Genomic DNA, 16,516 nt, shown 5'->3' on the forward strand with positions numbered 1-16,516 from the left:
AAACCCCTCAAACCCTAAAACCCTAAACCCCTAAACCCCTAAACCCTAACCCCTAAACCCTAAAACCCTAAACCCTAAACCCTAAACCCTCAACCCCCTAACCCCCAACCCTAACCCTAAACCCTAAACCCCAAACCCAAACCCCAAACCCTAAAACCCTAAAACCCTAAACCCTAAACCCTAAAACCCTAAAACCCTAAACCCTAAAACCCCAAACCCCAAACCTCAAACCCCAAACCTCAAACCCTAACCCCTAACCCCTAAAACCCTAAACCCTAAAACCCTAAAACCCTAAAACCCTAAACCCTAAACCCAAAACCCCCAACCCCCTAACCCCCAAACCCCAAACCCCTAAACCCTAAAACCCTAAACCCTAACCCCTAACCCCTAAACCCCTAAACCCCAAACCCCAAACCCCCAACCCCAAACCCCAAACCCGAATCCCCAAAACCCTAAACCCTAAACCCCTAACCCCTAAACCCTAACCCCTCAACCCTAAACCCCTAAACCCCTAACCCCCTAAAACCCTAAAACCTTAACCCCTAACCCCTTACCCCTAAACCCCAAACCCCAAACCCCCAAACCCCAAACCCCAAACACAAAACCCCAAACCCAAAACCCTAAACCCTAAACCCCCAACCTCCAACCCCCAACCCCCAACCCTAACCCCTAACCCCTAACCCCTAACCCCCAAACCCCCAACCCCAAACCCAAAACCCTAACCCCTAAACCCTAAACCCCTAAACCCTAAACCCTAAACCCCTAAACCCCTAGACCCCAAACCCCAAACCCTAAACCCTAAACCTAAACCCTAAACCCTAAACCCCAAACCCCAAACCCCTAACCCCAAACCCCAAACCCCAAACCCCTTACCCCTAACCCCTAAACCCTAAACCCTGAGACGAAACGATATTCTTTTCTGAAACAAAACGATATACGAGTAGAAAATTTTCTACACTAGAACTTATTATAGCACACAACACCAATTTTGTAACAGATCAAAATGGGCAAGTTTTTGCTTACCTTTTGTCGGTTTCTTAAATAAGTCACTTGTTTTAAACATTTAAAAGAAGTTATTTTAGTCTGATAAAGAATGAAATTTTGTTCAAACTAATTTACACGATTTCGTTAACTTTAGAAATGCTTTGGCTCATGCACGACCCAGCCCATTTTCCTGAGCTAATTTGTTACATGTTTGACCATAATAAGAGATCTAACATTACCCAATTAAGACCCATCAGTAAGTGGGTCAAACTTCCCACCTCCAACAAATCTTAAACTGAATCAGAAGCAGAAAATTAGTTCTAAAGGATGTGTACCGGATGTTGAGCTAAGAACTGATCCTCTGGAACAAGCAGAGAATCATCAAGTCTTTGCTTCTTTGGCTCAGGTTCTTCAGGAAGGGGAGGGGGAGCTTCCTCAGGTGGCGGCGGTGGCGGCATTCCTAGCGGCATAGGTGGTGGACCCGTTAGCGGCATACCATGTTGAGGCATATAAGGACGTGGTGCAAGTGGCGTGAACTGAGATCCTGGTGGTGGCGGCACTGGTGGATTCATTGACTGGCCCATTGGTGGTGGTGGCGGCCGATTCATCATGTAAGGCGGCTGCTGCTGACCATATCCCATTTGTATCGGTGGTGGCGGTGGACGTAGACCAGTAACCATCGTGTTCATTCCCGGCCCGGGCGGTGGCGGCACAAGACCACCGCTAGTTACAGTCGAGTACTGAGTATTACCTGGCCCACGAGGCAGATTCAACGCAAGCCCAGGTGGTGCTGGTAGTGGCCGAAGTGATGGAACTACCGGTCTAGGCGGCGGAGCTGCGGGTCCCGCAAGATTCCGCCCATCATCAATTTTCTCCTCTGCATTTTGGGATAAAGCTTGAGTTGCAGTCCACCCAATACTACCCGTGTGCCCATCCCATATAACCTGCTTTGGTTGCTCATCGTTCTTCTTTTCAATTTCGGCCTTCACTGCATTAGAAACCTCTTCCTCTGTCGTCCCAAATATATCGGGCTGGGTTCGAGCAAGCCCAACAATATTTTTGGAAATTTCATCATCTTGAGCAAGTGTAGTTTCCCTAATCTTTACAAACATTCTCTCCTTCTGTTCTTTGTATTTCGGGTCAATAAGAGAAATTCGCATGTGTTCAGACATTTCATTAACCGGAATCAATTCATTAGTGATTGGTGAAACCACGTATTTCGTCGGGATTCGTTCAGCCGGGACCCGATCCTCGGGCCTCTTCCAATTCTTCACGATCCTCATTGGCGGTTCATTTTCTTCCGAAATTACCCTTCCCTCTTTCTTTATATCATCATTATCATTATTCTCTTCAATACTTGCAGCCTGCATACCTTCTTGAACAAGTTGTACTTCTTCATCATCCATTTCCATTTCAACTTCCTTACCGGGCTCTACAATTTCTTCTTCCTCCATTGCTGATGTCATCTTGCTCCTTCTTATAACTTCTTCTAAAGTCATTGGAGGAGGTAAATCATCATCTTCATCATCTGCAAAATCTATGTTTTCAACAACAACAAACTCATGCCAATCAATCTGAGACATTAACAATCTTTCCTGTTCAATCTCATCTTCAGCTTTTTGTCTCGCCTGTTCCTGGGATCGTTCCCACTCAAGCCGATGCAAGCACCGTTCAAGAACAGTAGTCATATCAGCAACATTTTTTTTCAACTTATCTGTTAAACCTTTAGGCGGCATTAATACTTTCGAGTAGGCATCCGCGAGTGATGTGAAAAACATGAACATACTGTGTGTCGGCTTCAAAAAGTGAAACTGTGGATTGTTATTCTCTCTACTAGTCAAACCAGTCAAAAAAGATTTACCATTTGTAGTGACCCGAACTTTTCCATGTTTATATATATTAATTGAGATTGATATTTACATGATTAAATGTTTCCAACATGTTAAGCAATCAAACTTGTTAAGACTTGATTAATTGAAATATGTTTCATATAGACAATTGACCACCCAAGTTGACCGGTGATTCACGAACGTTAAAACTTGTAAAAACTATATGATGACATATATATGGATATATATATATATATAGTTAACATGATACTATGATAAGTAAATATATCATTAAGTATATTAACAATGAACTACATATGTAAAAACAAGACTACTAACTTAATGATTTTTAAACGAGACATATATGTAACGATTATCGTTGTAAAGACATTTAATGTATATATATCATATTAAGAGATATTCATACATGATAATATCATGATAATATAATAATTTAAAATCTCATTTGATATTATAAACATTGGGTTAACAACATTTAACAAGATCGTTAACCTAAAGGTTTCAAAACAACACTTACATGTAACGACTAACGATGACTTAACGACTCAGTTAAAATGTATATACATGTAGTGTTTTAATATGTATTTATACACTTTTGAAAGACTTCAATACACTTATCAAAATACTTCTACTTAACAAAAATGCTTACAATTACATCCTCATTCAGTTTCATCAACAATTCTACTCGTATGCACCCGTATTCGTACTCGTACAATACACAGCTTTTAGATGTATGTACTATTGGTATATACACTCCAATGATCAGCTCTTAGCAGCCCATGTGAGTCACCTAACACATGTGGGAACCATCATTTGGCAACTAGCATGAAATATCTCATAAAATTACAAAAATATGAGTAATCATTCATGACTTATTTACATGAAAACAAAATAACATATCCTTTATATCTAATCCATACACCAACGACCAAAAACACCTACAAACACTTTCATTCTTCAATTTTCTTCATCTAATTGATCTCTCTCAAGTTCTATCTTCAAGTTTTAAGTGTTCTTCATAAATTCCAAAAGTTCTAGTTTCATAAAATCAAGAATACTTTCAAGTTTGCTAGCTCACTTCCAATCTTGTAAGGTGATCATCCAACCTCAAGAAATCTTTGTTTCTTACAGTAGGTTTTCATTCTAATACAAGGTAATAATCATATTCAAACTTTGGTTCAATTTCTATAACTATAACAATCTTATTTTAAGTGATGATCTTACTTGAACTTGTTTTCGTGTCATGATTCTGCTTCAAGAACTTCGAGCCATCCAAGGATCCATTGAAGCTAGATCCATTTTTCTCTTTTCCAGTAGGTTTATCCAAGGAACTTAAGGTAGTAATGATGTTCATAACATCATTCGATTCATACATATAAAGCTATCTTATTCGAAGGTTTAAACTTGTAATCACTAGAACATAGTTTAGTTAATTCTAAACTTGTTCGCAAACAAAAGTTAATCCTTCTAACTTGACTTTTAAAATAAACTAAACACATGTTCTATATCTATATGATATGCTAACTTAATGATTTAAAACCTGGAAACACGAAAAACACCGTAAAACCGGATTTACGCCGTCGTAGTAACACCGCGGGCTGTTTTGGGTTAGTTAATTAAAAACTATGATAAACTTTGATTTAAAAGTTGTTATTCTGAGAAAATGATTTTTATTATGAACATGAAACTATATCCAAAAATTATGGTTAAACTCAAAGTGGAAGTATGTTTTCTAAAATGGTCATCTAGACGTCGTTCTTTCGACTGAAATGACTACCTTTACAAAAACGACTTGTAACTTATTTTTCTGACTATAAACCTATACTTTTTCTGTTTAGATTCATAAAATAGAGTTCAATATGAAACCATAGCAATTTGATTCACTCAAAACGGATTTAAAATGAAGAAGTTATGGGTAAAACAAGATTGGATAATTTTTCTCATTTTAGCTACGTGAAAATTGGTAACAAATATATTCCAACCATAACTTAATCAACTTGTATTGTATATTATGTAATCTTTAGATACCATAGACACGTATACAATGTTTCGACCTATCATGTCGACACATCTATATATATTTCGGAACAACCATAGACACTCTATATGTGAATGTTGGAGTTAGCTATACAGGGTTGAGGTTGATTCCAAAATATGTATAGTTTGAGTTGTGATCAATACTGAGATACGTATACACTGGGTCGTGGATTGATTCAAGATAATATTTATCGATTTATTTCTGTACATCTAACTGTGGACAACTAGTTGTAGGTTACTAACGAGGACAGCTGACTTAATAAACTTAAAACATCAAAATATATTAAAAGTGTTGTAAATATATTTTGAACATACTTTGATATATATGTATATATTGTTATAGGTTCGTGAATCAACCAGTGGCCAAGTCTTACTTCCCGACGAAGTAAAAATCTGTGAAAGTGAGTTATAGTCCCACTTTTAAAATCTAATATTTTTGGGATGAGAATACATGCAGGTTTTATAAATGATTTACAAAATAGACACAAGTACGTGAAACTACATTCTATGGTTGAATTATCGAAATCGAATATGCCCCTTTTTATTAAGTCTGGTAATCTAAGAATTAGGGAACAGACACCCTAATTTACGCGAATCCTAAAGATAGATCTATTGGGCCTAACAAACCCCATCCAAAGTACCGGATGCTTTAGTACTTCGAAATTTATATCATATCCGAAGGGTGTCCCGGAATGATGGGGATATTCTTATATATATGCATCTTGTTAATGTCGGTTACCAGGTGTTCACCATATGAATGATTTTTATCTCTATGTATGGGATGTGTATTGAAATATGAAATCTTGTGGTCTATTGTTACGATTTGATATATATAGGTTAAACCTATAACTCACCAACATTTTTGTTGACGTTTTAAGCATGTTTATTCACAGGTGATTATTAAGAGCTTCCGATGTCGCATACTTAAATAAGGACAAGATTTGGAGTCCATGCTTGTATGATATTGTGTAAAAACTGCATTCAAGAAACTTATTTTGTTGTAACATATTTGTATTGTAAACCATTATGTAATGGTCGTGTGTAAACAGGATATTTTAGATTATCATTATTTGATAATCTACGTAAAGCTTTTTAAACCTTTATTGATGAAATAAAGGTTATGGTTTGTTTAAAAATGAATGCAGTCTTTGAAAAACGTCTCATATAGAGGTCAAAACCTCGCGACGAAATCAATTAATATGGAACGTTTTTAATCAATAAGAACGGGACATTTCAGTTGGTATCCGAGCGTTGGTCTTAGAGAACCAGAATTTTGCATTAGTGTGTCTTATCGAGTTTGTTAGGATGCATTAGTGAGTCTGGACTTCGACCGTGTTTACTTGAAAAATGATTGCTTAACAAATTTTGTTGGAAACTATATATTTTTAACATGTGAATATTATGTGATATATTAATCTCTTAACGTGTTTGATATTATGTGATAGATGTCTACCTCTAGAACAAGTCCCATTGACTCACCTAATAATAATGAAGAGTCAAATGTAAATTGGAATGATTCGTGTACTGATTCACAAGTTCCCGAAGAGGAACCGGAAGAAGAGTCGGAACCGGAAGAAGAATCGGAACCGGAAGAAGAATCGGAACCGAATGAAGAAGTAGAACCGGTGGGGGAAATAATAAAACGGTTAAGTAAAAGAAAATCCTCAACCAACCGACCATGGTTAATTATGGTCAATGGTGTTTCCGCCAAGGAAGCAAAATATTGGGAGGATTACCAATTCTCCGATGAATCGGATTCCGACGAGAATTCCGATGATGTTATAGAAATTACCCCAACTGAATTTAAAAAGGCAAAAGAAAATAATAAGGGAAAGGGCATAAAAATAGAGAAATCTAATTCCAACCCCGATGAACTTTATATGTATCGTCAACCCCCGAAGTCCTTAAGTTGTAACAATGACCCGGGAACCTCTAAACCACCAGGTTTTTCTAAACCAATGTGGATAACGACGGCTCGTATTAGGGAAAATCATATATCCCTAGAAACTTGGCAAAACGAACCAAAACCGAAGAAGAAGAAACAAGCGAGTCGGAATAAGATAGTTGTATTCATGTGGTGTAATATATGTAATATAGTGTGCTTATGCTTTATGATATATGTAAAAATTGCTTGTATTAATAAGTATTTTTTTTTTTTATGAATCTAACTCTTGTCTATTTTACAGTATAAAAACACAAAATGGATAGACAACCCAATATTTTAAGAGACCTACCCGGAGACATGATTGATGAAATCTTGTCTAGAGTCGGCCAGAATTCCTCGGCACAACTATTTAAGGCGAGATCAGTTTGTAAGACATTCGAAGAACGTTCCAAGAATGTCTTGGTTTATAAGAGACTTTCGTTTGAAAGATGGGGGATATCACATTGGGAAACCCATAAGTTACGATGTGTTTACTTTGACGCATATATTGCGGGGAACCCAAATGCTATTTTACGCAACGGGTTAAGAAATTATTTTGACTCAATATATCCGAATATTGGACTTCGTGATTTAGAAAAAGCGGCTAACATGCAACATAAAGAAGCATGTTATGCTTACGGATTAGTAATGTTCGCTTCTCACCAAAGTGAGAACAAGAACATCGGGCTACAACTATTAAACAAAACGTTTCCACAAGTGACGGAGTCGGTAATTGGGGTAAGAAATGAGGTTTTTAGATTGTTACGGGACTGTTGGACATTACGTAACCCTCGTCCCTTTGACGACGTTACAACACGCTGTCTTATCAACGGCCATAATGGTTATGTTCCACAAGACCAAGGATGGGAAGTAGTCCTAGTAAAACCAGAATGCATGACTTGTTTCTGGACGTATGAATTACGTGTCTTTATTGCCTTTGCTGAACGACTTGTGTACTAGCTAGAATTATCTTCACAACTATCTTGTATCAAAGTTATTGTGTGCTATATTTCATGCTTTATGTAAAATAAGCGGTATTGTAAGTTTGTAAAATATTGTATAAAAGTTTGAACGCGAAATATTATTATAATCAGTTTTTCATATAGAATTGTAGTAGTTGAATTGTATATTAGCTACTAAGTATGAACTTAACGGGTAGGTACTACCCGAATTTAAACTTATAAAACGCTAATATGAAGAAAAAGCTTTTATAAATGAGTTCATATTATGCTACGAAATACTATTAACTACTCTTAATATTCTGTATGATTAACTTGTTCCATTTAACTATTTTGAAGGAAATGGCACCGACTACTCGACACACCGTGAATATGAATGAAGAGGAATTCCGTACTTTTCTAGCTTCAAACATAGCCGCAGTACAGGCTGCGCTACATACCAACAATAACCTTGGATCTAGCAGTACAGGAAATCGTGTAGGATGCACCTACAAAGAATTCACTGCCTGCAAACCTTTGGAATTTGATGGAACCGAAGGACCGATCGGATTGAAACGGTGGACCGAGAAGGTCGAATCGGTGTTTGCCATAAGTAAGTGTACTGAAGAGGACAAAGTGAAGTACGCTACGCATACCTTCACAGGTTCTGCGCTAACATGGTGGAATACCTATCTAGAGCAAGTGGGACAAGACGATGCGTACGCACTACCGTGGTCAACATTCAAGCAATTGATGAATGAGAAGTACCGTCCCAGAACCGAGGTCAATAAGCTCAAGATAGAACTTAGAGGGTTACGAACCCAAGGATTTGATATTACCACGTATGAAAGACGATTCACAGAATTGTGCCTATTGTGTCCGGGAGCATTCGAAGATGAGGAAGAGAAGATCGACGCGTTTGTGAAAGGATTACCGGAAAGAATCCAAGAAGATATAAGTTCACACGAGCCCGCCTCCATACAACAGGCATGTAGAATGGCTCACAAACTAGTGAACCAGATTGAAGAAAGAATTAAAGAACAGACTGCTGAAGAGGCCAATGTGAAGCAAGTCAAAAGAAAGTGGGAGGAAAATGGTGATAAGAATCACCAATACAACAACAACAGCAATGCAACAATTATCCCAACAATCGCAACATCAATCGCAACTACAACAAACGGCCCAACAACAACAACAACAACAACAACAACAACAACTACAACAATCATCCCAACAACAATAATAACCGCAACAACAACAACAATCAGAAGCAGCTATGCCAAAGGTGTGAAAAGTATCACTCGGGGTTCTGCACTAAATTTTGCAACAAGTGTAAAAGAAATGGTCATAGCGCGGCGAAGTGTGAGGTCTACGGACCAGGGGTTAATAGAACGAAAGGAACAAATGGTGTCGGAACGAGTAATGGCGGAGCAAGTAGTGTCGGAGCAAGCTATGCCAATGTAGTTTGTTATAAATGTGGAAAACCGGGCCACATTATTAGAAATTGCCCGAACCAGGAGAACACGAATGGACAAGGCCGCGGAAGAGTTTTCAATATTAATGCGGCAGAGGCACAGGAAGACCCGGAGCTTGTTACGGGTACGTTTGTTATTGACAATAAATCTGCTTACGTTTTATTTGATTCGGGTGCGGATAGAAGCTATATGAGTAGAGATTTTTGTGCTAAATTAAGTTGCCCATTGACGCCTTTGGATAGTAAATTTTTACTCGAATTAGCAAATGGTAAATTAATTTCAGCAGATAATATATGTCGGAATCGAGAAATTAAACTGGTTAGCGAAACATTTAAGATTGATTTAATACCAGTAGAGTTAGGGAGTTTTGATGTGATAATCGGTATGGACTGGTTGAAAGAAGTGAAAGCAGAGATCGTTTGTTACAAAAATGCAATTCGCATTATACGAGAAAAAGGAAAACCCTTAATGGTGTACGGAGAAAAGGGCAACACGAAGCTACATCTTATTAGTAATTTAAAGGCACAAAAACTAATAAGAAAAGGTTGCTATGCTGTTCTAGCACACGTCGAGAAAGTACAAACCGAAGAAAAGAGCATCAATGATGTTCCCGTCGCAAAAGAATTTCCCGATGTATTTCCGAAAGAATTACCGGGACTACCTCCACATCGATCTGTTGAATTTCAAATAGATCTTGTACCAGGAGCTGCACCAATAGCTCGTGCTCCTTACAGACTCGCACCCAGCGAGATGAAAGAACTGCAAAGCCAATTACAAGAACTTTTAGAGCGTGGTTTCATTCGACCAAGCACATCACCGTGGGGAGCTCCTGTTTTGTTTGTCAAGAAGAAAGATGGTACATTCAGGTTGTGTATCGACTACCGAGAGTTGAACAAACTTACCATCAAGAACCGCTACCCACTACCGAGAATCGACGACTTATTTGATCAACTACAAGGCTCGTCTGTGTATTCAAAGATTGACTTACGTTCCGGGTATCATCAAATGCGGGTGAAAGAAGATGATATTCCAAAGACTGCTATCAGAACACGTTATGGTCATTACGAGTTTATGGTCATGCCGTTTGGTTTAACTAATGCACCAGCTGTGTTCATGGACCTTATGAACCGAGTGTGTGGACCATACCTTGACAAGTTTGTCATTGTTTTCATTGATGACATACTTATTTACTCAAAGAATGACCAAGAACACGGTGAACATTTGAGAAAGGTGTTAGAAGTATTGAGAAAGGAAGAATTGTACGCTAAGTTTTCAAAGTGTGCATTTTGGTTGGAAGAAGTTCAATTCCTCGGTCACATAGTGAACAAAGAAGGTATTAAGGTGGATCCGGCAAAGATAGAAACTGTTGAAAAGTGGGAAACCCCGAAAACTCCGAAACACATACGCCAGTTTTTAGGACTAGCTGGTTACTACAGAAGGTTCATCCAAGATTTTTCCAGAATAGCAAAACCCTTGACTGCATTAACGCATAAAGGGAAGAAATTTGAATGGAATAATGAACAAGAGAAAGCGTTTCAGTTATTGAAGAAAAAGCTAACTACGGCACCTATATTGTCATTGCCTGAAGGGAATGATGATTTTGTGATTTATTGTGATGCATCAAAGCAAGGTCTCGGTTGTGTATTAATGCAACGAACGAAGGTGATTGCTTATGCGTCTAGACAATTGAAGATTCACAAACAAAATTATACGACGCATGATTTGGAATTAGGCGCGGTTGTTTTTGCATTAAAGACTTGGAGGCACTACTTATATGGGGTCAAAAGTATTATATATACCGACCACAAAAGTCTTCAACACATATTTAATCAGAAACAACTGAATATGAGGCAGCGTAGGTGGATTGAATTGTTGAATGATTACGACTTTGAGATTCGTTACCACCCGGGGAAGGCAAATGTGGTAGCCGATGCCTTGAGCAGGAAGGACAGAGAACCCATTCGAGTAAAATCTATGAATATAATGATTCATAATAACCTTACTACTCAAATAAAGGAGGCGCAACAAGGAGTTTTAAAAGAGGGAAATTTAAAGGATGAAATACCCAAAGGATCGGAGAAGCACCTTAATATTCGGGAAGACGGAACCCGGTATAGGGCTGAAAGGATTTGGGTACCAAAATTTGGAGATATGAGAGAAATGGTACTTAGAGAAGCTCATAAAACCAGATACTCAATACATCCTGGAACGGGGAAGATGTACAAGGATCTCAAGAAACATTTTTGGTGGCCGGGTATGAAAGCCGATGTTGCTAAATACGTAGGAGAATGTTTGACGTGTTCTAAGGTCAAAGCTGAGCATCAGAAACCATCAGGTCTACTTCAACAACCCGAAATCCCGGAATGGAAATGGGAAAACATTACAATGGATTTCATCACTAAATTGCCAAGGACTGCAAGTGGTTTTGATACTATTTGGGTAATAGTTGATCGTCTCACCAAATCAGCACACTTCCTACCAATAAGAGAAGATGACAAGATGGAGAAGTTAGCACGACTGTATTTAAAGGAAGTCGTCTCCAGACATGGAATACCAATCTCTATTATCTCTGATAGGGATGGCAGATTTATTTCAAGATTCTGGCAGACATTACAGCAAGCATTAGGAACTCGTCTAGACATGAGTACTGCCTATCATCCACAAACTGATGGGCAGAGCGAAAGGACAATACAAACGCTTGAAGACATGCTACGAGCATGTGTTATTGATTTCGGAAACAGTTGGGATCGACATCTACCGTTAGCAGAATTTTCCTACAACAACAGCTACCATTCAAGCATTGAGATGGCGCCGTTTGAAGCACTTTATGGTAGAAAGTGCAGGTCTCCGATTTGTTGGAGTGAAGTGTGGGATAGACAGATTACGGGTCCGGAGATTATACAAGAAACTACCGAAAAGATCATCCAAATTCAACAACGGTTCAAAACCGCCCAAAGTCGACAAAAGAGCTACGCTGACATTAAAAGAAAAGATATAGAATTTGAAATTGGAGAGATGGTCATGCTTAAAGTTGCACCTTGGAAAGGCGTTGTTCGATTTGGTAAACGAGGGAAATTAAATCCAAGGTATATTGGACCATTCAAGATTATTGATCGTGTCGGACCAGTAGCTTACCGACTTGAGTTACCTCAACAACTCGCGGCTGTACATAACACTTTCCACGTCTCGAATTTGAAGAAATGTTTTGCTAAAGAAGATCTCACTATTCTGTTAGATGAAATCCAAATCAACGAAAAACTTCAATTCATCGAAGAACCCGTCGAAATAATGGATCGTGAGGTTAAAAGACTTAAGCAAAACAAGATACCAATTGTTAAGGTTCGATGGAATGCTCGTAGAGGACCCGAGTTCACCTGGGAGCGTGAAGATCAGATGAAGAAGAAATACCCGCATCTATTTCCAGAAGATTCATCAACACCTTCAACAGCTTAAAATTTCGGGACGAAATTTATTTAACGGGTAGGTACTGTAGTGACCCGAACTTTTCCATGTTTATATATATTAATTGAGATTGATATTTACATGATTAAATGTTTCCAACATGTTAAGCAATCAAACTTGTTAAGACTTGATTAATTGAAATATGTTTCATATAGACAATTGACCACCCAAGTTGACCGGTGATTCACGAACGTTAAAACTTGTAAAAACTATATGATGACATATATATGGATATATATATATATATAGTTAACATGATACTATGATAAGTAAATATATCATTAAGTATATTAACAATGAACTACATATGTAAAAACAAGACTACTAACTTAATGATTTTTAAACGAGACATATATGTAACGATTATCGTTGTAAAGACATTTAATGTATATATATCATATTAAGAGATATTCATACATGATAATATCATGATAATATAATAATTTAAAATCTCATTTGATATTATAAACATTGGGTTAACAACATTTAACAAGATCGTTAACCTAAAGGTTTCAAAACAACACTTACATGTAACGACTAACGATGACTTAACGACTCAGTTAAAATGTATATACATGTAGTGTTTTAATATGTATTTATACACTTTTGAAAGACTTCAATACACTTATAAAAATACTTCTACTTAACAAAAATGCTTACAATTACATCCTCGTTCAGTTTCATCAACAATTCTACTCGTATGCACCCGTATTCGTACTCGTACAATACACAGCTTTTAGATGTATGTACTATTGGTATATACACTCCAATGATCAGCTCTTAGCAGCCCATGTGAGTCACCTAACACATGTGGGAACCATCATTTGGCAACTAGCATGAAATATCTCATAAAATTACAAAAATATGAGTAATCATTCATGACTTATTTACATGAAAACAAAATAACATATCCTTTATATCTAATCCATACACCAACGACCAAAAACACCTACAAACACTTTCATTCTTCAATTTTCTTCATCTAATTGATCTCTCTCAAGTTCTATCTTCAAGTTCTAAGTGTTCTTCATAAATTCCAAAAGTTCTAGTTTCATAAAATCAAGAATACTTTCAAGTTTGCTAGCTCACTTCCAATCTTGTAAGCTGATCATCCAACCTCAAGAAATCTTTGTTTCTTACAGTAGGTTTTCATTCTAATACAAGGTAATAATCATATTCAAACTTTGGTTCAATTTCTATAACTATAACAATCTTATTTTAAGTGATGATCTTACTTGAACTTGTTTTCGTGTCATGATTCTGCTTCAAGAACTTCGAGCCATCCAAGGATCCATTGAAGCTAGATCCATTTTTCTCTTTTCCAGTAGGTTTATTCAAGGAACTTAAGGTAGTAATGATGTTCATAACATCATTCGATTCATACATATAAAGCTATCTTATTCGAAGGTTTAAACTTGTAATCACTAGAACATAGTTTAGTTAATTCTAAACTTGTTCGCAAACAAAAGTTAATCCTTCTAACTTGACTTTTAAAATAAACTAAACACATGTTCTATATCTATATGATATGCTAACTTAATGATTTAAAACCTGGAAACACGAAAAACACCGTAAAACCGGATTTACGCCGTCGTAGTAACACCGCGGGCTGTTTTGGGTTAGTTAATTAAAAACTATGATAAACTTTGATTTAAAAGTTGTTATTCTGAGAAAATGATTTTTATTATGAACATGAAACTATATCCAAAAATTATGGTTAAACTCAAAGTGGAAGTATGTTTTCTAAAATGGTCATCTAGACGTCGTTCTTTCGACTGAAATGACTACCTTTACAAAAACGACTTGTAACTTATTTTTCCGACTATAAACCTATACTTTTTCTGTTTAGATTCATAAAATAGAGTTCAATATGAAACCATAGCAATTTGATTCACTCAAAACGGATTTAAAATGAAGAAGTTATGGGTAAAACAAGATTGGATAATTTTTCTCATTTTAGCTACGTGAAAATTGGTAACAAATATATTCCAACCATAACTTAATCAACTTGTATTGTATATTATGTAATCTTTAGATACCATAGACACGTATACAATGTTTCGACCTATCATGTCGACACATCTATATATATTTCGGAACAACCATAGACACTCTATATGTGAATGTTGGAGTTAGCTATACAGGGTTGAGGTTGATTCCAAAATATGTATAGTTTGAGTTGTGATCAATACTGAGATACGTATACACTGGGTCGTGGATTGATTCAAGATAATATTTATCGATTTATTTCTGTACATCTAACTGTGGACAACTAGTTGTAGGTTACTAACGAGGACAGCTGACTTAATAAACTTAAAACATCAAAATATATTAAAAGTGTTGTAAATATATTTTGAACATACTTTGATATATATGTATATATTGTTATAGGTTCGTGAATCAACCAGTGGCCAAGTCTTACTTCCCGACGAAGTAAAAATCTGTGAAAGTGAGTTATAGTCCCACTTTTAAAATCTAATATTTTTGGGATGAGAATACATGCAGGTTTTATAAATGATTTACAAAATAGACACAAGTACGTGAAACTACATTCTATGGTTGAATTATCGAAATCGAATATGCCCCTTTTTATTAAGTCTGGTAATCTAAGAATTAGGGAACAGACACCCTAATTTACGCGAATCCTAAAGATAGATCTATTGGGCCTAACAAACCCCATCCAAAGTACCGGATGCTTTAGTACTTCGAAATTTATATCATATCCGAAGGGTGTCCCGGAATGATGGGGATATTCTTATATATATGCATCTTGTTAATGTCGGTTACCAGGTGTTCACCATATGAATGATTTTTATCTCTATGTATGGGATGTGTATTGAAATATGAAATCTTGTGGTCTATTGTTACGATTTGATATATATAGGTTAAACCTATAACTCACCAACATTTTTGTTGACGTTTTAAGCATGTTTATTCTCAGGTGATTATTAAGAGCTTCCGCTGTCGCATACTTAAATAAGGACAAGATTTGGAGTCCATGCTTGTATGATATTGTGTAAAAACTGCATTCAAGAAACTTATTTTGTTGTAACATATTTGTATTGTAAACCATTATGTAATGGTCGTGTGTAAACAGGATATTTTAGATTATCATTATTTGATAATCTACGTAAAGCTTTTTAAACCTTTATTGATGAAATAAAGGTTATGGTTTGTTTAAAAATGAATGCAGTCTTTGAAAAACGTCTCATATAGAGGTCAAAACCTCGCGACGAAATCAATTAATATGGAACGTTTTTAATCAATAAGAACGGGACATTTCACCATTCACTACAAAAAAAAAAAAGTTAAGTTTTTAACACTTATTTTTTAACACTTGATGAAAGCGTTAAAAATATTTTGAAATTTCAACGTTTATGTGAGTTATAAAATTAATTAGATACTTTTAACAAATAGAAGTGTCAAAAACTTATTAACATTTTAATCTGTTGAAAGGTAAAAGATTTCTTGACAGCTAAAGGTGTTACAATCATGGTTGCAGAGAACTCGGCGAGAACTCGGCGAGAACTCGGAATTTAATTCCTGGCGAGAACTCGTTTTGAAATCGGTCAAAAAATCGGTCAACGACCAAAAATCGGTCAAATCTCCAAAAAATCGGTCAAATCTCGGAAAAATCGGTCAAATCTCAGAAAAATCGGTCAAATCTCGGTAAAATCGGTCAAATCTCGGTAAAATCGGTCAAATCTCGGAAAAAACTCAATAAAATCTCAAAAGTCAACAAAAGTCAACCGCCGATAACTCCCCGAGTTCTCCCCGAGTTCTCCGAGTTCTCGTTTTGGAGACCCCGCCGAGAACTCCCCGAGAACCGATTTCTACAACCTTGGT

General features: G+C 36.7%; 1 protein-coding gene across 1 annotated transcript in view; it reads right to left on the reverse strand.

Moving 5' to 3' along the window:
* Positions 1-1,304: 1,304 nt before the first annotated feature.
* LOC139847243 (probable splicing factor 3A subunit 1) overlaps positions 1,305-16,516 on the reverse strand; it is a 53,624-nt gene continuing 38,412 nt past the window's right edge. The window contains exon 3 of the mRNA XM_071836897.1: positions 1,305-2,850. Within this exon, the coding sequence (XP_071692998.1) occupies positions 1,305-2,850 (1,546 nt within the window). The remainder of the gene's footprint in view (positions 2,851-16,516) is intronic.

This window comes from Rutidosis leptorrhynchoides, chromosome 5 (genome assembly GCF_046630445.1).
Source record: "Rutidosis leptorrhynchoides isolate AG116_Rl617_1_P2 chromosome 5, CSIRO_AGI_Rlap_v1, whole genome shotgun sequence".
In the NCBI taxonomy this organism is placed as follows: domain Eukaryota; kingdom Viridiplantae; phylum Streptophyta; class Magnoliopsida; order Asterales; family Asteraceae; genus Rutidosis; species Rutidosis leptorrhynchoides.